At 36.0% G+C, this 23,010-nt stretch overlaps 1 protein-coding gene across 1 annotated transcript; it reads left to right on the top strand.

Annotated features, from left to right (window-relative positions):
* The first annotated feature begins 115 nt into the window (after positions 1-115).
* Positions 116-17,820, top strand: LOC306852649 (E3 ubiquitin ligase RNF157-like). The gene is made up of 19 exons (XM_079389651.1): positions 116-616; positions 1,968-2,086; positions 3,218-3,306; positions 3,681-3,827; positions 3,987-4,104; positions 4,275-4,341; positions 4,438-4,481; positions 5,117-5,164; positions 5,311-5,382; positions 5,543-5,702; positions 5,934-6,046; positions 7,635-7,870; positions 8,078-8,186; positions 8,974-9,082; positions 9,172-9,353; positions 11,160-11,225; positions 11,313-11,361; positions 12,065-12,184; positions 15,379-17,820. The coding sequence occupies exons 1-19, from the start codon at positions 529-531 to the stop codon at positions 15,525-15,527; spliced, it is 2,085 nt and encodes a 694-aa protein (XP_079245777.1). The 5' UTR covers positions 116-528; the 3' UTR covers positions 15,528-17,820.
* Positions 17,821-23,010: the final 5,190 nt, after the last annotated feature.

Below are 23,010 nucleotides of genomic sequence, written 5' to 3' on the forward strand. Positions count from 1 at the left end.
TTGTTAGATGTCAGTGAAAGAGCATTTCTCCTGATGTTTTTATATGCATATCAAAATGATATGCTTCTAAGCCCCGCCCATTTATAAACTATGGTTAATATCCACTGCAGCTCTTCCCTCTGTTTCTACATCACCGACACACATCTGCATCCCATCTCTCAGGCGCTCGGAGAGCAGAGGATACAGGGATGATGATGATAAACATACCGAGAAACTGTGCCATATAGAGAGAGCACCTCACTCCGCTTTGCAACTGAAGCACGGAGGCAAAGACAGCCTTATAATAGGGCTACAGTCTGCAGGACGCAAAAAGCAGCTTGTGTCTGCAGACAAAACAACGAGGGACTCTGTGCGGAGCTTACAGGGCATTAAGAGCACCAACTAATCCTGTGCATGGCCAAAAATATAAAAGCGAAGAGCAAAAAACGGCCTTTTGCATGAAGAAGGAGATGTTCGGACTAAAGAAGACGCAGCAGCAGTTGTAGGATTGCAATCATTCAGTGTCATTTCAATTTTTAGCTATTGGAAATGGGAGCTTTGACAAGCCGTCAGAATGCAGGAGTGGAGGAGGTCGATTTACCATCCAGTTCTGTTTACAGATACCCACCCAAATCTGGTAAGAACATTGTATATTTTAAATATTATATTTTATATTAATGTATCGTATTTTTATTATAATAACATGTTGTTCTTGTTCCTTTTATGTTATATTATATTAACAAATATAGATAAACACAAGCTTGTTCAGATTGTAGAATCTTTTATCATTTTTTTTAAACAATTGTGTAAAATTTGGCATTTACAGTAAAGTTGGCTTGTACAATTTAGTTAAATATTTTTCTTGCCTTTTCTTGTAATTGAAATTGAGAGGGTCCTTCTGTTTATTTAAACTCCAGAGGGCCTGAGCCACCACCCACTGATTCTTGGTCAGCAAGTCTGTCTCTGAAAGGCAATATATAGATGCTTGTCTATATATTGATACGGGGCTCATCATTTCAGTGGTGCTGTGCCTACAGTCTAACGAAATACAGCATAATCAGAGCAAACATCTTAGATGATTATGTACTCCGCATTAAACTGATCTGAAATAAGAGTGTCCACTGTATGTTAATGGAATTTATTGTGACCATGTGTTTTACGTGGATTTTGCTTGCTTAATATATGAATTTACTGTTAATTTTTAGATAACAGTATTTTCCTGTATGTTTAGAAAATGCAGCACTCATCACATTAGTTTTAGAATGATTGTTTTACAAATCTTTGGAAATTTGAGAAGACATGCGGATGGGAAGATGAATGTCAGTGTGTTAACCACAAGTCACCAGATACTCTCTATATGTGCAGCTTGGGACTTGTACCTGATTCTTGCTACCTCCTGCTCCAGTTTCAAGCTTGTTCATCTATCTACCCTTGTATCTTCCCATGGCGGTTGCTATCCTCTGTCTGCCCTTGAGCTTGCCTTTCTTTAATCTATTTGTTCTCCAGTCTGCTATATCTGTCTTCATTTTCATTTTGAAGCCTTTTACTTGTCTTGTGCCCAAACATCACTTTGGAGGAATGGAGGTTTTTGCATCTATATATCTGATTCATACACCATTTAATAGTCAGCCTGTTGCTAAAAATGAAAATATGTATCTTTTTCATAAAAGAACTAGCCTGTTTCTGCCTGATCTGATGATAAAATGACTTGGTGTTGGTGTAATACAATGTAGCCACTGTAAAAAAAGAAAAGAAAAAGAAAAGTTGAGCCAACTTAAAATTTTAAGGCAACCAGCTCCAGCAGATTGTTGAGTTCTCTCAACTTATTTTTGTAGGAGATTCTCAACTTTTTTTGTATAAACATAAAACAACAAGTTGAGAAAACTCAAAAATCTGCAGAAGCTGGTTGCTTGATTTTTTTAACTTAAAACCAGTTCATTTTGAATTTTTCAATATCTATAACATTTGATCTGTTCATTGTCATGCAGGGAGTTATTTTGCTAGCCATTTCATTATGGGAGGAGAGAAGTTTGATTCAGCTCATCCCGAAGGCTACCTCTTTGGTGAAAATACTGACCTCAACTTCCTAGGCAACAGACCAGTAGGGGTAAGATTGGATTTAATTTCCTTGTAACATAGATGCAGCCATTTTGGCTGACATTTATAGAAGGTCATGAAACCACTGATTTTGCTCTGTTCATTGATTTTACCTTGTGTGACCTCATTTCCAGAAATGATCAACAATATGAGTCATGACTCATTTTATATAAATACATATTAATAAAAAAAAAAACAATTGTGATTCTCATAATGATTTGCATTTTATATTATGTGTAATTTGTGTTATTTTATAAGATTTTATAATATTAACATATTTAAATACATTTTTATATAAATATCTTCATAAGAAGTGGGAGATGAATTAATACAGTTTCATGCGTTTACAATATACATATACATATTTACATTTGAATATGATTTATTAATCTATTTTTAAAAAGTCTTCTATATAGATATTATACTCATAATTCTGACTCATATTTGAGTCGTTATGAGTCTGCTTGTTACTTTAACTGAACATTTAGGTTAGTTTAATGTAAATTAATATATGTTGGTGGAAGCTTTTATAATTCACAGGATTATACATGACCAAACGTCACATGTAATTGTATAGCTGTTCTTATACACTGCTTTGCTTCATCCAGATTTTTATCCTGACATGTATGTGTGCAGTGTTTGTGTGCTTTTATGAAACCATACATGTATTTCTGTATGCGGTGGGTCTTTTATTTACACTGTATGGATTAGCTGCTAGGCCCGTCTCTAAACAGACAGCCTAGTGATGCTGCGGATTTAAGCGCTGGCTTACCGCAAGCAATACAGAGAGCCACATTCAGTCTGAACTCCGTGGAGGGGGGAAGGGGAGGCGACACGCATGTTGACCCACACGCAAACACACTCTTGATGCCTCTCTGGCACGTGGGCATGCCTGTGCATTGCAGTTTTCCAGGGCAAACAGACACACACACACACGCATGAATCAACACAACAGCTTGTTAGGAGATCAGTGTACATCAACTTCCTTTTAATGTGGCTTTGTTTCCAGATTATTTTTCAGTTTTGTAAGAGATCATATGTGGGTATCAGATATGTGAGCTGATAAAACAGGACAAAGTGCTTCTCAAATATTATTATAAACAATAACTTTACCCTCACTCTTGACTCTTGTTATTTGTAGTTCCCATACAATGCTCCCCCTCCACATGAGCCGGTCAAGACCCTCCGCAGTCTCATCAACATCCGTAAAGACACTCTTCGACTTGTCCGGTGAGATTTTCATGGCTAATATCTTTACTATACCTGACAGAGCTCCTAATGAAATCATGTGATGGGTTCCTATTATGACATATTGGATAAAACAGCACATTTTGTGGGACATGTTGAAGAGGTTGTCTCTTTTTTAAATAGCTAGCAGGCTTTAGTTACATTTAGTTGTTACTTGTATTTTGTCTCTTATTTTATAGAGCATCTGATTAGATGAAAATATTTGTAGTGCAAGATGAGCCATACGTTTTTCCATATGAGAAAAATGTCCATTTTAAATGCATATTTCAACTAAAGGTTAATTTATATATATAATTTATGTGCATTAATATTTTTTTTTGCTGAAATCTTAGTAAAGTTCGTAATTTTGTCTGCAGATGTAGTGAAGACATGAAGTTTCCTGGACAGGAAGATGGGAAAAGCCACAGCTGCTATAATATTGAGTTTACCTTTGATGCCGACACACAAGTTGCCATCACTATATACTACCAAGCCATTGAAGAGTTTCACAATGGTGTGCCAATGTAAGTTGTGCATTAGACACAGTTTGAGTATTCCTTTTTCTTTATTAATTAATAACACACTTCAAACTCAGCCTTTACTGGTTGATCAGAGAGCAGCCAGTTGGGAAATGACATCAAAGCTTGGGTTATATTGCTCTGTTCATTGTGTGTTGTTGACAGATACTTGCCGCAGGACAGCTCTCTGCAGTCAGAGACAGTGCATTTCAAACGCGGTGTCTGCCAACACTTCTGTCTGCCCTCTCATTACATCAGCTTATCAGAGTGGGCAGATGAGGAGGTAACACATCTGCTAGCTGTGACCTTTTGTGTTTTTGCTGTGTTTAAAGAGAGGTTAAAATAGGTCAGACTGAACTAATCTGTCTCGTTAATGAAATTATTGAGCAATTCATAATGCATGTCCTTAGAGCACTTTGGGTAAACCTGGTAATGTGGTTTATTGTTACACAGCTTTTGTTTGACATGGATAAAGACATATACCCCATGGTTGTACAAGCAGTAGTGGATGAAGGAGATGGTGAGTTTTATGTAACTGGATATTTTATAATATATATGTAGAAATATATATCTGTAAATAAATCAAAATATATTTTTCCATGTTTTTGCTGTGCAGAACACTTGGGACACTCTCATGTTCTTCTTGCAACCTTTGAGAAGGTATGCTTTTTTGTGTTAAATTTAAATGTTTTGTATTTTAATGAGTGATCTCAAACGATTAATCGCGATTAATCGCATCCAAAATAAAAGGTTTTGTTTACATGATAAGTGTATGTGTACTGTGTGTATTTATTATGCATATATAAATGCACGCACATACAGTATATATTTTGAAAATATTTACATGTATATACATTTATATATTTAATATTACATATAAATATATTTAATTTATAAACATAACATATTCTTCTTAAATATATACATGCATGTGTTTGTATAAAGTATTAAATTCTTTAAAAAATATATATATATACTGACCCCAAACATTTAAACAGTATTGCATATTTATAAAAGAAGGTCTTTGTAATTTTTTCCATTCATACAGTGTTCCACATTTGCAAATTAGTATGCAAATAAGGACTAGACTAAATGTAAAAAAGTGAGGTTGTACTATTTCTACCTGATCTAACACTAAACTGATCTCTGTTGGTGTAAACTAATGTAATCAGATTGATTCAGTCATATTAAATAATATTATTGGCATAATTAAAACCAGTTGATTTTATCTAATAAAAAATAAATTCATTGTGACGATTAGTGATATATATAATGTTGCTGTCTTTTTCTCCTAGCATATGGATGGAAGTTACTGTGTAAAACCTCTGAAACAGAAACAAGTGGTAAGGGCCCTCTTACTATTTATGTAATCTTATGGTTTGCAAAAGGTCAACTGATATTAAATGATTTTTGCAATATAAAAATCTTTGATTTTTCTAAGTGTCAAATTTTCAATAAACCTTTTAAACTTATTGTGATTTTCTCTTAGGTGGATGGTGTCAGTTACCTGCTGCAGGAGATCTACGGTATAGAGAACAAATACAACAGTCAAGAATCAAAGGTAAATCATAATCAGACTGAATCAAATTCAAAGACAGTAGAATGATTTAAAAATGTCACTATCTCTCCATATCAATTTAGAAGGACAACATCTGTTACTTCTAAGCTTTCATTCATTAATTAGTATCAATATATGAAAAATGACACACTCGTGTTTACAGGTGGCAGAAGATGAGATTAGTGACAACAGCGCTGAATGTGTGGTGTGTTTGTCAGACGTGCGGGACACACTTATCCTGCCCTGCAGACACCTGTGCCTGTGCAACGCCTGCGCAGACACTCTGCGTTACCAGGCCAACTGTTGCCCCATCTGTCGACTGCGTAAGCACCAACCCCTGTACTGAACTCATTCAACAGGACTCTATTATTGAGATTATTATATTTATGAAAATTGAATTTAGCTTAGATTATATTTGTATCTATAGTGTGTCATACATAAATGTTGTGTATTTTAAACATTGGACATATTGACACTAGTTGATGCTGTTTTTTTTATATTGTTTCAGAAAAAATATTTGACTCATTTCAAATTTCTCCTTTTAATTCCTATAGCATTTCGTGCCCTCCTTCAAATTCGAGCAATGAGGAAAAAACAGAGCCCACTCACACCTACTGGATTCAACCCTGTCATCACCTCACAGACGTCAGATTCAGAGGAGCACTCGGTAACACACTATGTTTGTTTTAAAATGTTCATACAGAGCCTTATTCAGAACAAATATATTTAAAGCTAAATAATATAAATACTTTCCTGAGTTTGGCTGGCTGTGATACACAAATCTTTGTTAGGAGCAAAATCTTTTTTTTTTTTTTAATTGAACAGTTTTGTTGAACCTTCAGACAAAATCCAAATAATATAATATTTGCGGAGAAAAGATCACCTATGAAGAGACACAAACTGAGCAAAAGCATGCAATTTGGTACAGTTGCTGATATTTATATGGCCAAAAAGTAAGATGAAATTCTGACTGTAATGTAAATCAGTGAGATCTTTATAACAGTATAGAAGGCTACTTGCATAAAATGCACACAAATATCATTAGTCCCTCTATATCTCTCAGTAATATGTCTTAATAAGATGGTATTCTAATGCTTAGTTTTTATGATCAAAGCTCTGTAGTTTTTATTGTGGGGGGAAAATCATAATGCAATGCAATACAGTGATGATATACAAATAAATGTTTCTCAAACGCCTGGTCTTATCATATGTGACCCTGGACCACAAAACCAGTCTTACGTTGCTGGGGTATATTTGTAGCAATAGCCAAAAATACATTGTATGGGTCAAAATGATCGATTTTTCTTTTATGCCAAAAATAATTAGGACATTAAGTAAAGATCATGTTCCATGAAGATATTTTGTAAATTTCTTAAATACACTGAACAAAATGATAAACGCAACACTTTTGTTTTTGCCCCCATTTTTCATGAGCTGAACTCAAAGATCTAAGACTTTTTCTATGTACACAAAAGGCCTATTTCTCTAAAATATTGTTCAAAAATCTGTCTAAATCTGTGTTAGTGAGCACTTCTCCTTTGCCGAGATAATCCATCCACCTCACAGGTGTGGCATATCAAGATGCTGATTAGACAGCATGATTAATGCACAGGTGTGCCTTAGGCTGGCCACAATAAAAGGCCACTCTAAAATGTGCAGTTTTACTGTATCAGGGGGGTCCGGGGGGGTCCGAAAACCAGTCAGTATCTGGTGTGACCACCATTTTCCTCACGCAGTGCAACACATCTCCTTCGCATAGAGTTGATCAGGTTGTCCACTCCTCTTCAATGGCTGTGCGAAGTTGCTGGATATTGGTAGGAACTGGAACACACTGTCATATACACCGATCCAGAGCATCCCAAACATGCTCAATGGGTGGCAGAAGATGAGATTTACAGGCGCAGTGATATTATGCAGCGCCTGAAAGTAGTCCCCAGCTAGGTAGCTAGTTATGATATAGCTGGGGACTACTTTCAGGTGCTGCGTCATATCATTGCGCCTGCTGCACCCATGGTACGACAACAAATTTCCTTGATTATTACGCCGGAATGAGAGTATAGTTCCTAGCCATATCGGCCTAGAAAATCGCAACTTTTCATTTTCCGTCGGTCTTAGTACACGATGTAACTACAGAAACATCAAGCTTTAAATAGGAAAATTATCAAAACTCTTTGGTCATCATCTGTATGCACCATCTATTCATACAAAAAGTTGTACTGTACTGTTGTTCACAGCCACATGTATGTTTACTACAGGCATCAGAGCATATCCCACCAGGCTATGAAGCTGTGTCCCTGTTGGAGGCCTTGAATGGGCCCCTGAATCCGTCGCCATCTGCTCCTCCACTTCAGGGCCTCACCAGGGGCCATGTTTCTGGATCTGTGCCCACATATGGCAGTGATAGTCACCACACACCCACACGCTCCCTCTCTCCACTAGAACACTCTGTCAACTCCAGCCAGAATGTGAAACACAAGAAGAGTGGCTCTAAGTGAGTGAACCTTAACTGAAGGATTGAATGGTGTAGTATTTCGGTATTACTGTAAAAAACCTTGATTAATGCCTACAGAACATTTGCTGGGTGTTACTAAAACACTTTTCTGTCACTTTACAGCTTTTCTTGAAGGTTAAATTATGGGCTTATGAAGCAGGCAGATAAATGAGTCGTTGCTAATCATGTATTCTGGGAACTCTCTAGATCCCTCTCCCAGAATTCTTCAGTGCTGCCTGAGGAGGAGGATGATAAGACATGCAGTGAGTCTGAAGTGCAAACGTGCAGGAGAAAACTGCATGTAGAACAGCAAGAGGTGCAAGCATTATAGTATTTATATATTATTTATGCATATTATTTTATGCTTTTTTCATATATTTGCATTTGTCGTCCTTTTTCCATTCAAAATATTGGGGTCAGTAATGTTTTTAAAAAAAGCTGCATTTATATAACTAAAACACTAAAACTGTGAAATATTAATATATATTTTAAAATGTAATTTCTTCCTGTGATGGCAAAGATGAATTTTCACCAGCCATTACTTCAGTTTTCAGTGTCACATGATCTTCCAGAAATCATTCTAATATGCTGATTTGGTGCTCAAGAAAATTTCTTATTATTAGGAATGTTGAAAACAATTGTGCTGCTTAATATTTTTGTGGAAATCATGATGCTTTTTTAAAGATTCTTTGATGAGCAGAGAGTTCAAAAGAACAGCATTTATGTGAAAAAATAAATGTAGAAGTCTTTACTGTCACTTTTGATCAATTTAATTCTTCCAAAATTTTTATTTGAGATAGAAATTTTGAAAAAAGGTAATCGTCTTTACTGTCACTTTTGATCAATTTAATTTGTCCTTGCTAATTGAAAGTATTAATTTCTTCCAAAAAAGAAAATCTTATTAACCCTAGACATTGGAACGACCGTGTATATATTTCTACTAATTATATGAACCAGTATGATATGAAAGACTATAGAATATTCACACAATTTTAGAAATAATATTTACTTTTATGTATTTATTATACACTGTCCACCAGTGATGATGATAGATAATAAACCCCAATCTAATGATCATTGTTGTAATGTGTATTTTACTGCAGTCTGGAGTGACTCCTGAAAGTGACAACATCACCCTGTCATCCTCAGGGGCCATAGATCAGTCCTCCTGCAACGGGACCCCTCTGTCCTCCACAATCACCTCCCCAGAGGGTACAGCATTACAGCTAAATCTCACTGAAACACACACCAGAGCTCATTTACATTTGTTTTTCTTCCTGTTCACTTCCTGTCCTGTTCAGATCCAGTAAGCAGCAGCCTGGCCCAGTCTGTGATGTCAATGGCGTCCTCTCATAGCCAGCACTCTCAGATTAGCACCGACACACTCTCTTCAATGTCCGGATCCTACATGGCTGGTGCCGAGGGAGAGGAAGCCGCTGAGACCCCAGCAGAGAGCCGAGCACCTTCCCAACATGAGGGTGAGGTAAGACAGTTAGAAGGCCTAGAAGCAGGACAATTTGTTCCTTTTTTTTAATTTTTATTTTTTTTTATCTTCAGATGCTTTAGTTCATGCTGATATTATAGTTTTACCACCTAATAATCAAACAGTGTTGGTAGTGGTTAATATTTGTTTTTTTTTTTAAAGAAATAAAACCTTTAAAGAAATAAAGTTAAATTTATGATTTATTATGTGAGTGTTGAACTCAAGAAAAATCCACAATAAAGACAGAAGAGTTATACTGAACTTTAAACCATTTCTGATGCATATTCTCTAGTAAAAAGTAATATATTTAAAATTGATTTATTTCATACTAAGTATAGTTTAAATCTATTAACATATTTACTGACATATGTGACCCTGGACCACAAAACCGGTCTTAAGTCGCTGAGGTATAATTGTAGCAATAGCCAAAAATACATTGTATGGGTCAAAATGATCGATTATTTAATTATCAAAATTATTTTTATGCCAAAAATCATTAGGATATTAAGTAAAGATCATGTTCCATTAAGATACTTTGTCAATTTCTTACCGTAAATATAACAAAACTTAATTTTTTATTGCTGTATCTCGGCCAAATATTATTTATTCAGCTTTCAGATGATGTATAAATTTCAATTTCGAAAAATTGACACTTAAGACTGGTTTTGTGGTTCAGGGTCACATATCAATTGAGACTAACTGAGAAAATGTTTTAAAAATTATAAAAAAAATAAAAAATGAACTTTTATTTGGAGTACTACTTGTACACAGTGCACATTTCTTAATATTAAGCCTACAATGTGTATTAATGTCACTATTAATGAGGATTGTATGATCTTTGAATAATATCAATCTTTATTTAAAATATACCTAAAGTTTACTTGCAATAGTTCCAATTTAGCACAATCAAATATACTTTAGTATATCATTAGTTGGACTTCATTACATCCGCACAATTAAAGTCTATTAATTACAAAATTAGTTGTTCCAGTTTAGCAGACATTAAGTTAGTATACTAAAAGTACAATTGCAAGGTATTTGTATTAAGTACATAAATATGTAAATTAGTGCTGGGCAACGATTAATTGCGATTAATCACGTCCAAAATAAAAGTTTTTGTGTACATAATATATCTGTGTGTATTGTGTATATTTATTATGTATATTTAAAGACACACACATACCGGATATATTTAGAAAATATTTACATGTATATATTTATATTCATATAATTTATATTATATATAAATACATTTACTATATATAAGCATAACATATTTTTCTTAAATATATACATGTATGTGTATGTATTTATATATACATAGTAAATATACACAATACACACAGATATATTATGTACACAAAAACTTCTATTTTGGATTAATCGCTTCCCAGCACTAATGTAAATGTATTTGTAGTATACTAGGAATAATTGTATTTCAAATACATTTTAGTATATTTATTTTTCACTTGGGTTTTATGGTTATTTTATGATTGTTTCTTTAAAAAAAATACCTTTTATATAAAACATTTAGTACAGAATTTGCTATATAAATACATTTGCCTTGCCTGTTTCATTTGCTAAGAAAATACTCCTTATAAATGCAATCTCTATTAAATGGTTTAAAAAAAAATTGGAAAAGTCATCAGGAAGTCATGGAATTTCATTGGGCACTGTAACAAAACTTGCTGTACGCTATAACTATCACCATTGCTCATAAGTAAACACTGATAAGTTTATGCCAAGAACTATTCCTGCAAATCATATATTGTGTCTTACAGAGAACATATTTACATGTGTCCACAGGAAATACCCAAAGAGGCAAAAGGGCATAACTTTGTGGCTGCCATTCTTGAAGAACAGGATTCAGAGGTTAAAACATTCAAACAGCCAAACATCTTAAACCAGCAATTTATTTTTTTACTTATTATTTACTCAGATTTGTGTTTTCTTTCTTAGGGAAATGATGTGACTGAGGAAGATTGTGCATCTCCCACCAAAGAACATGGTAATTGTAACCTCAGCTATTGGCTGTACTTATCACGACACTGTACACTAGATTAAGGAGAAAAACACTGCATTGTAGGTGGTACTTTATCTACAGGAGCTTCTAAATCTGCCTACACACCTGCTTGATGAATAACTTGTGTTTGCAGGTGGGCCAAAGGTCGCTCACTACAAATATAAATATCACATGACTCATTTGAGGGGAATATAGTTCGATTTTCATGTTTTATTTAATCAGCGCACATACAAGCACATTTGGCATCTGAATTGTAATGAGTATCCAGCTTTCTATCTATTATTTTATTATTTATTATAACAAGTGTGCATCTGTATTAATGCTATATATTCTTTTGGCCAACTGATTGAGGGCAACTAATTAAGGTTTTGCTTTTGTTTTCTTTGTACTGTAACTAACTGCCATTTTGCATAGACATTTTTCATCTGTTTCTTATTTAATGTGTTGTATGCTTACTAATGTGAGGAAATGATTGTCCAAGTGTTTGTTAGTTGTGTTCTCGTGCACGCGCCGATCGCATCTGCTCGCTCTCACATTAGTATGTGTGCATCCATCAACCGCAGTCACCACTAAATGGCTGCCGAGTAGCATCCTGCGCCCCATCGCTCTGACCCCTCACTGCTGTATTCCACTCGGCTGCTCTGCCCTGCCTCGGCTGCTCTTGTTTGACCTCTGACCTCGCTTGCAGGTGGGCGCAGGAGGAGCGAGGTGCCTTGTCCAGAGTTTGACAATAACAATCAGGGGCAGTCTGACACCCACTGTATGACAGGCCTGGACAATGAGCAGCCTCCTGACGGCCGATTCGCTGGTGAGTGGCAACCTCTCGAACATGGACTTTATGATTGGAAGGGATTGGGAGAGGCGGTTTCAAGGTGTCCCATTTAAAACAGCAACTGGCTCTAAAACACTATTGGCTTTGTCTGCTCATGCACGTCCTTACTTTGACCCTGCTGTAATTTTGTGTAGTATTAATTGGTACAAAGGCCATGCCCTTTAACCCCCCTCTTTTGTGTGTGTTTATGTGTATGTGTGAGTTTATATCATGTATGACTTGTTTCTATCTCTCTGGGTCATACTAATAGCTAAGTTCATGTTCAGTGTCTGCCAGCTCAAAGTAGCTTTGCGTCTCCCTTCATTTCTACATTCATCCCTTCATTTTTCAGCTCATCTTCCCTCTTTTGCCAGCATATTCTGTTAATCTCCAACTCTTGGTTACTGTCATCCAGAGAAAGCATTCTCTCTGGAAGGACACAAATGAAGCTGTTCACATGACAGACAGTAAAATATGATTCATCATCATCATCGTCATATTTTTATTCATCGTGATTACTACACAGTCAAAAATATCCAATTGGCTCAAAAAGAATTTGGGCACATAAGCTACTCTTAAAAGTGTCAAAATTTCATTTCATTAGATCAGGAGCGATAGCACAGACCATAGATATAATGATCCCCATTTAAAATTTTGTGCATAAGGACCTATTATTGTACATAAAATTATCAATGTGTGTAAAATGTTATCTGGGAAATATTTACTCTTTTATTTGTTTTTGTTTTTCTCTAGAATAAAATAATTGTGATTAATCTTATGTTTTGCAAATGAAAGGTCAAATTCAGTAAATTTACTAAACAGGGCAAATGAGCGTTAAAGCACAGTTCCATGAAAGTGTCAATGGGAGGGGAAAATTCTGCGGGTGTTTTACTTTAGTTTTACTTTATGGTAGCCTATTTGATATGTACTGATCCGGCAAGTGGTCACGTGACAAAAGAACGAACGACTCAAACCCGAGACTCGATATAGACGAACTAATCAATTCTCTTTCCGGCTCACGCTGCATTGGTTAAGCGTATGGGGCTGTCACGTGATGAACGAACGACTCAAACCCGAGACTCGATATACAAGAACTAATCAATTCTCTTTCCGGCTCAGGCTGCATTGGTTAAGCGTATGGGGCTGTCACGTGATGAACGAACGACTCAAACCCGAGAATGCTGTGCAATGCGCATGCGCGACTGAACGAATCACTCCCCGAGACGACTCGTTCTTCTCGAGTCACATTAAACATTCGTTCAAAATGAACGAATCGTTCAAGAACGACCCATCACTATATTTAACTGTAAATTTAAGTTAAAACAGTAAAACCTAAAACATTGCTACCGTATTTTTTACGGTAGAATTCTGGTAACCACAGCTACCAGTTTTTTACCGTAAATTGTACGGAATTTTTTTTACAGTGTACAGAAGTACAACTTAACATTCTAAAATGACAAAATGTACAAGAGCCCTGCCCTAATGGCAAAGTGTTTATATTTCATTCCGGCTTTTTATTAAGTTAATTTAGAAAAAACGTTTGGAGCATTTTTTGTTCATTAAATAATTTTTTTTCTTTCTTAAAGTAACTACCAAGTGGCCTGCGGCAGACCAGCAGGCTGATCATAGCTTATGCTTGATCAATTTAGCCTTCTCAAATCATCATGACTTGCCTAAAATAAAATCTATAGATATACTAAAACAGTTCAAGCATATAACAATGTTTAAATATTAAACCTAGATAAATGTGCGGTGCATCCAGTAGTTTGTGTGGAGAATGGAAGTTAAAGCGCAGGACATGGAGGCACCAGCGCAATCAATTGCAATTTTATTTTCAATGGAAACAACTTATGCCGTAATTTTTGCTCATAAAGGTAAGAGTAATACATAATTCGTAACTGTAAAGGGTCTGCTTATATTTGTGTGCACACACAATATCAACAAAACGTCGTGCTTTTATCTCGATCAGGAGCGCTTCACAAAAATTAACAGAAAGGCAGCGAATACATGGCTCATAGACATGATAAATATATCTATAGAAAGCTTTAAATGACTACTTAACGAAATAAATAAAAACGAAAACAAAAACTATTTAATATAATCGTTATCTGTGAAGATGCACTTCTCTCTAAAGGTGCGTCTAACGAGGAGATGGCGAATCCTTACTATTTCCCCCGGACACATTCATGGTAATTACTTTTGCTGGGGCTTTTGCTTTATTGTGTGTATTTGAATGCAGAACTCTTCAGCTGTGTGAACTCATGTTGTTTCCACCAGAGTGGCAATTTTTGTTCATCAATAATTGATGGATGTTTAAAATATAAAGATAAGGAGAAGCCTAAAACAGGCCCAAGGACCTGAATATTGGCCCAAAAGCCCGGCCCTAGGGACATTCAATTAAAAAAAAAAAACCATTTGGGCGCATTAAAGATAAAAGTTTCCAGTGAAAGTGCTGTTTTTTCTTCAAAAGGACCCTATCATCTTCTCTCATTATCTCTAAGCACCAAGCTTCTCCTTCTTCTCTCAATTCGACTTTCATTTTCTGTGGATGGCTGGTTGATTCTCTTGATGTGCTGTAAATGTGCTGTGTTCTCTCTCTTTTCTGTCTCTGTTTTTCCTTCTATCATTTCCCATCTCTATTTTTCTCTATCTTCCTGGATGTCTGTGGAATGGACAGATGAGGACTTGTGTCCTGTTCAAATTGAGGAATAGGTACGGAGCAAGTTAAAAGGCAATGCACAGAGGTCATGGATTCACAAAGAAGTTTCAGCTTTTTTGCCATTCTCTGTTGTCATCAGTGGGATTCTTTATGGATTTGCCTTTTGACCTCTGAGGGTTAAAAGAGCCTTTTCATCATTTACTTAGTATGCATGGTGAATATTCAATGCGGGACATTTCAGCTCAGAGAAATCTTGGAGAACAATAGATAAAAGTGTCTTGGTTTGCATGACGGACATTTCAGCCGAAGTTTGAAGCAAAAACATTCCTGAGGAATGTTATTTAAACATTGATCTCCAAGAGAAGCTCCAATTTGGGGAAAAGGTTTAGTGAGGTGTTTTTTAGTTTCTTCTTCATTTCTTCCAAATCACGTTTCCACAATCCCATCATTATTTTACCCTACATTCATACCTTCTCATTTCTCTTCTTTATTTAATTTGTGTCTTCTCACATGGATTCTTCTGTCCTGTTAGGTCTGTTATACCTTGATGTCTATCGTCATGGACGGGATCCTTTGACTCACCATGCGTCCACCAGCAATATCAACCTGGAGGAGCAAGGGGTCACCAATGAGGCGGCAAATCCCAAGAACAAATCTCATTGTGGACCCCTAGCTGTGTGAAATCCTCAATCCACCCAGTCACAGACCTGCTCCAATCCTGAGAGGAATATCTGCCTCTTTCTTCATGCCACCTCCACCCAAACTCGTGCCCACACCAATTACTCATGGATCAAATCCTAAATGCAAACCAGGGAGAACTGATTGTGTGGTTTCTCTTCTTTATTGTGATAGATCTCATGTTTTTAGCGCTCTTTTGGTGTTGACACTTGTGCAAAACACCACGTTTACACCAACGCTCCACCCCCTCATGCATACAAATGAAGGGATGACTCAAGCAAGCTCTCCTGATGAAAAGCTGGAAATCGAGGACACGATGAAGACTCCAACCTCTGATCTAAGCAGCATTTCATGTCAAATTTCATGTCAAGGCTGTGCGACTATGCTTTTTAAAGTTAATAATCAAATCCTGCTGATAGGAATCAACATCCCTTTGGATTCTCCTCAGTAATGTCACTGAACGTTTGAATATTTCAACTTGTACTATTGGAAATCTGCCCACAATACCCAAGATAGATGTTTCAAAAGAATACGATGGAAAAGACTAAGATGAATTTTCATAATAATCAGTCCTTCACAATATTAACTTCAGAGCAATAAGACATATTTGCTCATGATTCTGCCCTTGTCAGTTTGCTGCAGCTCACTTTGAGCTCTACGTACAGCCCTGCATGTTACAAAGACACAAAGCTACTGAGCTGCCTAAATTGCGTTACACATCTGGCCACGGAGACGCTACTGAACTGCTTACTACCAAGCATTTTCGAACATTTTGTATAGGAAATTGAAATGTTGGGGAAAACTTGCCCATGACTTCCACATCTGTGGTCGTAACTCAGATTGCTACTGTTGATGGAATGTTAAATGTCATAAAGCTACTGTCAAGCTTTTTGTGTGTTGTTTGAAAGAAATATGTTCATTTCACATCTGAGGTACAATATAGCATATGCTACAGTTAGTCAATTTGTACCCAAGTCTTGAAAGCTGAAGTAGCTCTTCAGAACTGTGTTGTTGGACCAATATGGATTGCTACGCCAGGTACTCCGGTATCCTTTTAAAAGTATTTTTTGTTATGTATTCCTTTTGAAAAGTGTTGCACTTTCCTATAGGGATCCTTAACTGAAAGTGTTTACTTGGCTCCAGCAGTCAGTATACAGTGAAAATGAAGGAAAGACTTTAAAAAGTGTGCCACTAACTTGAAAAACAATCAACAACTTTCAGTTGCTCAACAGTTCTGCCAAACCAAATTTATAGTGTTTAAACTTGCACTTTGTTTTTACCAGTGGTACGTACGTTAGTGGTTATTTTACTTAATGAAAATCTTCTACTGATCTGTGGGTTCTTGTTCCTGTCCCTAAAAGGGATAGTTCACCCAAAAATGAAAATTCCCAAAATTACTTTATAGACCCTTGTTGACTTTGATTGTGTTCCACAAAAGAAAAGAAAAACAGGTTGAAATGACATTAAGGTGAGTAAATGAAAGTAATTAAATGTTTTTGGGTGAACTATCCATTATTTTACTATTATTCCCATAATTCCTTCATCTGAGCCAGTGTATTTTTATTTTTTTATTCATTAGCACTTGTCTGGACTATCTGAATGAAAAAAGGATTTACAGTACAATCAAATAGTCTCTTATAACTCTCTTAAAATGTCTATTGTACGTTGAGAACCAACAAAGCTTTTCCTTTGTGTGGAAAATGTTATTTTTTTTTTTTTTTATGTTAGCTTAGCTCTTGTTATCGTTGTAATAGTTTGTTCTATGTGCTGTTTACTGTAGTATATGAATGGTGTGAAATTTCTCCAAATGGGATTGTATAATTTACACATGCACTAGTAGATTTTCCCTTGACAGCAGATAATGCGGTGCATGTGGTAAGCGCATGGTAGATGCAGTCAGAAAATAGAAGTCCTCCACCTTTGCACTATATGTCTAGCCCTTCCGCACTGAGCTTGCACACTGTGTAAGCAACAGGTATTGAGTCACAAGCAATACAGCAGCATAATAGCACGTTGTTGTCTGCAGGCAATACAGATAAACTTAGCCATGCATTGAATGTTTTACAGCAGAATGTCACATTTACATGCAGAGAGAAACATCTGTGGAGTAACATGCAAAGAGCATGGATAAATTCAAGGGGTTTTCTCCAGTTTTGTTATCTGTATTGCTTTTGTTCTGTCCTCTTTCTGCACCAGGAGTGACTCTAAACTAAACCTACATGAGGAATGGGTTGCATTAATTCACTTTTGTAGAATGAAGATTACAAAATGTCAAAAACACATTAAACTTTTTCTTAAAAACAAGATTTGTTTGGAGCATTTTACTCGCTTTTTAACTAAATTTTTATCCTCTCTTTTTCAAATTTACAAGTGCAGTTGCCGGATATTTAAAAATGATTGTGATAGACATTATGAGATGTCATCTTAGAGCCTGTATATTTCATCAATTGATATAATTTACCAGTCAGCTTCGCAAAATACTCAAATTACTTTGTATCTTATTAATAATCAACATAATTGGTCTTTTTATGACCAAAAATATGATAGACCACTGTAAAGAACATGTACATTAATAAAAAATTAAAAAATAAACCAAATTAATTGAACATTTGATGAACTAAAATTGCAAGGGACTTCCGCTATATGGCATCCTCTGTATGTTTATATATATATTTTATTATAATGTTAATAATGAAAATGTATCTCTCTCTCTCTCTCTCTCTACACTGTAAAAATGATTTTTCGAAGATGTAAAAAAAAAAAAAATACTGGAGTATGTTTTACAAGAAAATGCTATTTTAATCTACTTCAAAATGTCGCATTTCATTGCTGTTTCTTTTTAATTAACCAACATTTTCTAGTAATTTCTCAGTGAAAAATTAGATAGATAGATAGATAGATAGATAGATAGATAGATAGATAGATAGATAGATAGATAGATAGATAGATAGATAGATAGATGACATGTCTATCATCCATTCAGTGGAAAAAAAGATTGTCTCTATCAACACAAATCAATAACAGCAGAATATCACATTTGTGAGGAACAATGGCCTTCAATATCCTACAAAAATGTATTATGGTGCTCAGGGGAATGATGTTCTCCCATATTATTGCTAATTTCCCATCCATTTTCATCTTGTACTGTTACATAAGCACAGGCAGTGAGTGGGACCAGTTGCCAGTCATCTGCTAACCAGAGGTGGTCTCACACTGAGAGTGGGATATGAGTTCTTTTCCTGTCTGTGCTATCTATCTACTTTTTCTAGTAGGTGAGTAAAGCTTTAGTTCTTTTTTTAATGCACAGACAATTGTCAGTTGTTCTAAAGATAACTTCCCTATTTGCATGGCTAAAATTGCATAGTTCGGGATGTCTAAAACAGTACACGTTTCCTTGCTTGCAGATTTAGTGTTCCCTAAACAAGTGTGCAGTAAGCAAGATGTACTGGAATATTTAAATCTTACCAGAGAAAATGAAAAATTCACAACTTGCCGTCCTGCATTGGACTGGACACACCCCACTGTAGTGTATTTTGATATTTACCTCTACGGCATCCTTTCTATGGTATGACTACAAACAGCTGACAAATATTCAAGTGGAACATTATTCTGTGTCTGTTTTATATAATTGTATTTATTTATTTTATATTTTTGCAGATTGAAAAGTCTCAAATCTTTGTACCTCTTTTTTGGATGTCCATGGTTAGTGTTAAACAACAAGTTATTTCTTAAATTCTTAAAAAAGATATAATTAAAAATAATTATATTCAATAAATTAAATATTTTATGAATTAAAATAATTTACCACTTAAGGGATTTGTTAATTTATTAATAAATTTGTGCTCACTTAGAGTTGGGACAATGAACGAATCTCTTGGGATCCTAAAGATTTTTGTGGCATTAAAAGTGTGATCTTGCCAAAAGAGATGCTTTGGAAACCAGACCTTTATGTTCTTGAGACGTAAGTATATAAAAATGATATATCTAGATAATCATCTTAATTGATGATTAAAAAAAGGAATTAGGAGAAGATATATTAAGAATTGAGAGAAATTACATATATGTGGGAAAATCTAAAATGTATGATTTGTCTGATTCAATTATCTTTGACACAAAACTCATTTTACATGTAAAAAACTTAATTTATCAACCTGTTTTAGTGCAGAAAAGGAAGATGGACCACTGAACCCATATTTGTATATTACTCATGATGGAAATGTGAGGATGGAGGATGACCATAAGATTGTCAGCACCTGCACAATGAATGTACACAAATTTCCTTTTGATACCCAAACATGCCACATCACAGTGTCTTCAATTAATTACTCAGGTGAGAGCACATTTAAAAAGTAAATATTCCTTGAAAATAAAGATGCATGATGTTAAAATCTGGCCAATACGATAAGCTGATAATTATTTTAATGTTGGCAGATAATAAATGGCTGAAATTGGTACCAGCATATTGTGCATCCTCTTAAACAACTGCTATGATTAAACATAGCATAAACATAATTACAGTGTTGGGGAGTAACTAGTTACATGTAACGGAATTACGGAATTTAATTACAAAATAAAAGTAATTGTAATAAGTTACAGTTACTGAGAAAAAAATGTGTAATTAAATTACAGTTACTTATGAAAATGTTAAGGATTACAAAGGGGGTTACATCTGCTTTTTTCACACACACTCCCACATACAGATTTAATTGATTGCAGTGACTGCTCTAAAATAAGAAACATGTTTAGAACATGCTTATTCGATGACTCTTTAATTTCCTATATATGTATATTAATTTTTTAAAGATCAGCTGTTTTTTCCAAGGCATTGTTTGATTCCAGTGTTTCCTGCCGTAGCTATGCAAAGATTTGATTTCAAAAACAGTATCATAGCTAATAAAATATTTCGGTAACACATTATTTTGATGGTCCCTTTTGAACATTCTGTTGACACTAAGTAATGTTGCAACAACATGTCAACAAACTCTCATTAGAGTATTAGTAGATTGCTTCGGATCTACTAACTCCTTATTGTGTTGGTCTCCCAACAGATATTCTACTTATTATAAGTAACTTTGCAAAAACGTGTCTGTTTATTTTTTATTCAGCTGGATCATGAACAATGGGTACTGATCTATCCTTGAGTTTTAACTTTTTAACAAATCCTGCCTAGTTTAGAAAGCAGTCTGAAGAATTTAGGTGTATTCGGTGGCGCATTACCATTAAAAACAAAACTAATGCACTGCGTCCTCAGTGGCTCTGATGTCAGGAGAAAATTGAGATTCTTATGTTCTTCTACATCACAAAACTACAAAACACCTGTATTGCTTACAAGACATTGTTTCTACAGCTGTTGGAGTGTGGAGAAAACGATGGAATGGACTGGCTGAGGGCTAAAATATGCTAATACTGGACAGCACTTCAGCGGTTGTGGGCGGGGCCTGAGTAATATGACATTATACTGCTCAGAAAATCAAAACGGCTTGATAATTGAGACTGTTTAGGATTTTGGGGGATTAAAAAAAGGAGTGAATGGATTTTTATCATTGTAGGGTGGTTGTCTCCACACACTGCTAAGATACATTTATACATTTATATGCAGAATTTTGCATCCAACGTCTACTTTAAAATTGAAATATAATCTTAATTCAAGTGATGAAGGATTTCGATGTGTCAGTAATCAGTGTTGAGTACTACTGTGAGGTTTACCCTGCCTGGTTAACATGTTTGAAAATGATAAACAGTTGAAAATATTACAAATTCAGAAAAGTAATCAAAAACAAAGTAATCAAATGTAATCAGTTAAATTACTTTAATAAAGTAATTGAAAAGTTACTACTTATTACATTTTAAGTAGAGTAACTTGTAATCTGTAACCTATTACATTTCCAAAGTAACCTTCCCAACACTGCATAATTATAGATTTATTGCATTCAAACTTGTATCTTTCACTTGCTAGTCTTATAATGTATCATTATTAATTATTGTATCTCAATGTTGTTGCTTTCCATCAACAAAATATCTATGTGCGCATTCAGTGTCACACTGTACCAAGCTGCTTTCCTTTTTGTGAAACAGATGAAGAAATAAAGCTGGTTCCTGCTTCCAATTCATCAAAGGCGACACAGGTAGCTCGAGAAAGCATATTAACACAAGGAGAATGGGAGTTCCTCAACATATCCGTCTCGCTCCAGAATGAAAGCTATGAGGGCCAAACATACGACAGGATAAAGTACACGGTACTAAATCGTCCAAAAATGAAAATATGCTGAAAATTTAATGACCCTCTGGCCATCCAAGATGTAGATGAGTTTGTTTCTTTCTCTGAACAGATTTGGAGAAATTTAGCATTACATTACTTGCTCACCAGTGAATCCTCTGCAGTGAATGGGTGCTGCCATTAGACTTTAAACAGCTGATAAAAACATTAAAATAATCCACAAGAAATCCACACTGTCAGGGATTCACAGTCACAGTCACCTCAGTCACCAGCCACAACAATCACCAGATCGCAATTACCTGAATACTGATCACCCGCACCTGCAGCCACAATCAGCACTCTGTCAAATACACGCTTCACTCAGACATTCATCGTCCGGTCTACCGTTCTCTACCCCGAACATTTCCCAGACCCAGTGTGCACTTACCTGTGTATACGTACCTTTTCAGACTCCTGACATTCTGATATCTTCTCCAAGCTGGAGCTGTGGGGCGCGTATAACCTTCTTCGAATCCAGGAAGGCGATGAATGGAAGACGGCCTTCATTACCCCTTCCGGCCACTATGAATACCTCGTTATGCCGTATGGCCTTGCCAACGCCCCTTCCGTCTTCCAGGAATTCATGAACGAGGTGTTCCAGGAGTTCCTCCACAACTTTGTGATTGTCTACATCGATGATATACTCATCTACTCCCGGAACCTGGCCGACCATCGCCACCACGTTAAGCAGGTCCTTCAGAGGCTCCGCCATCACCATCTGTACCTCAAGCTGGAGAAGTGCGAGTTCCATCGCCCCCACTGTGCAGTTCCTCGGCTACATCATCGGCCAGGAGGGAATCCAGATGTACCAGGGGAAGGTGACTGCCATCATGGAGTGGCCAATACCCCAGTCAGTAAAGGAGCTTCAGAGATTCCTGGGATTTGCTCATTTCTATCGACGTTTCATCAAGGATTTCAGTCTGCATACGGCCCCATTGACCACCATGCTCCGAGGTAAGCCCTCTCCTGGAACTCCAGCGCCCACAAAGCCTTCGAGAAACTTAAGACTGCATTCAACACGCAATTTGGTGAGCCTCCACGCCTCCAGCCTTGCGCGTACTACTCTAAGAAGCTGACCTCAGCGGAACAGAATTATGATATCGGTAACAGGGAACTGTTGGCCATCAAACTAGCCCTAGAAGAGTGGCGTCATCACAGACCACATACACCTCCAATATCTCTGTATCCAAGTAGCAGTGGACCGCTTCTCAAAGGCCTGCAAATTAATTC

Source organism: Barbus barbus (assembly GCF_936440315.1).
Source record: "Barbus barbus genome assembly, chromosome: 32".
NCBI lineage: Eukaryota > Metazoa > Chordata > Actinopteri > Cypriniformes > Cyprinidae > Barbus > Barbus barbus.

Coding starts and splice junctions, on each gene's coding strand:
- LOC306852649 (XM_079389651.1), top strand. CDS start 529: ATGGGAGCTTTGACAAGCCGTCAGAATGCAGGAGTGGAGGAGGTCGAT. Junction 617..1,967: donor CAGATACCCACCCAAATCTG/GTAAGAACATTG, acceptor ATTGTCATGCAG/GGAGTTATTTTGCTAGCCAT. Junction 9,354..11,159: donor CTTCCCAACATGAGGGTGAG/GTAAGACAGTTA, acceptor ATGTGTCCACAG/GAAATACCCAAAGAGGCAAA.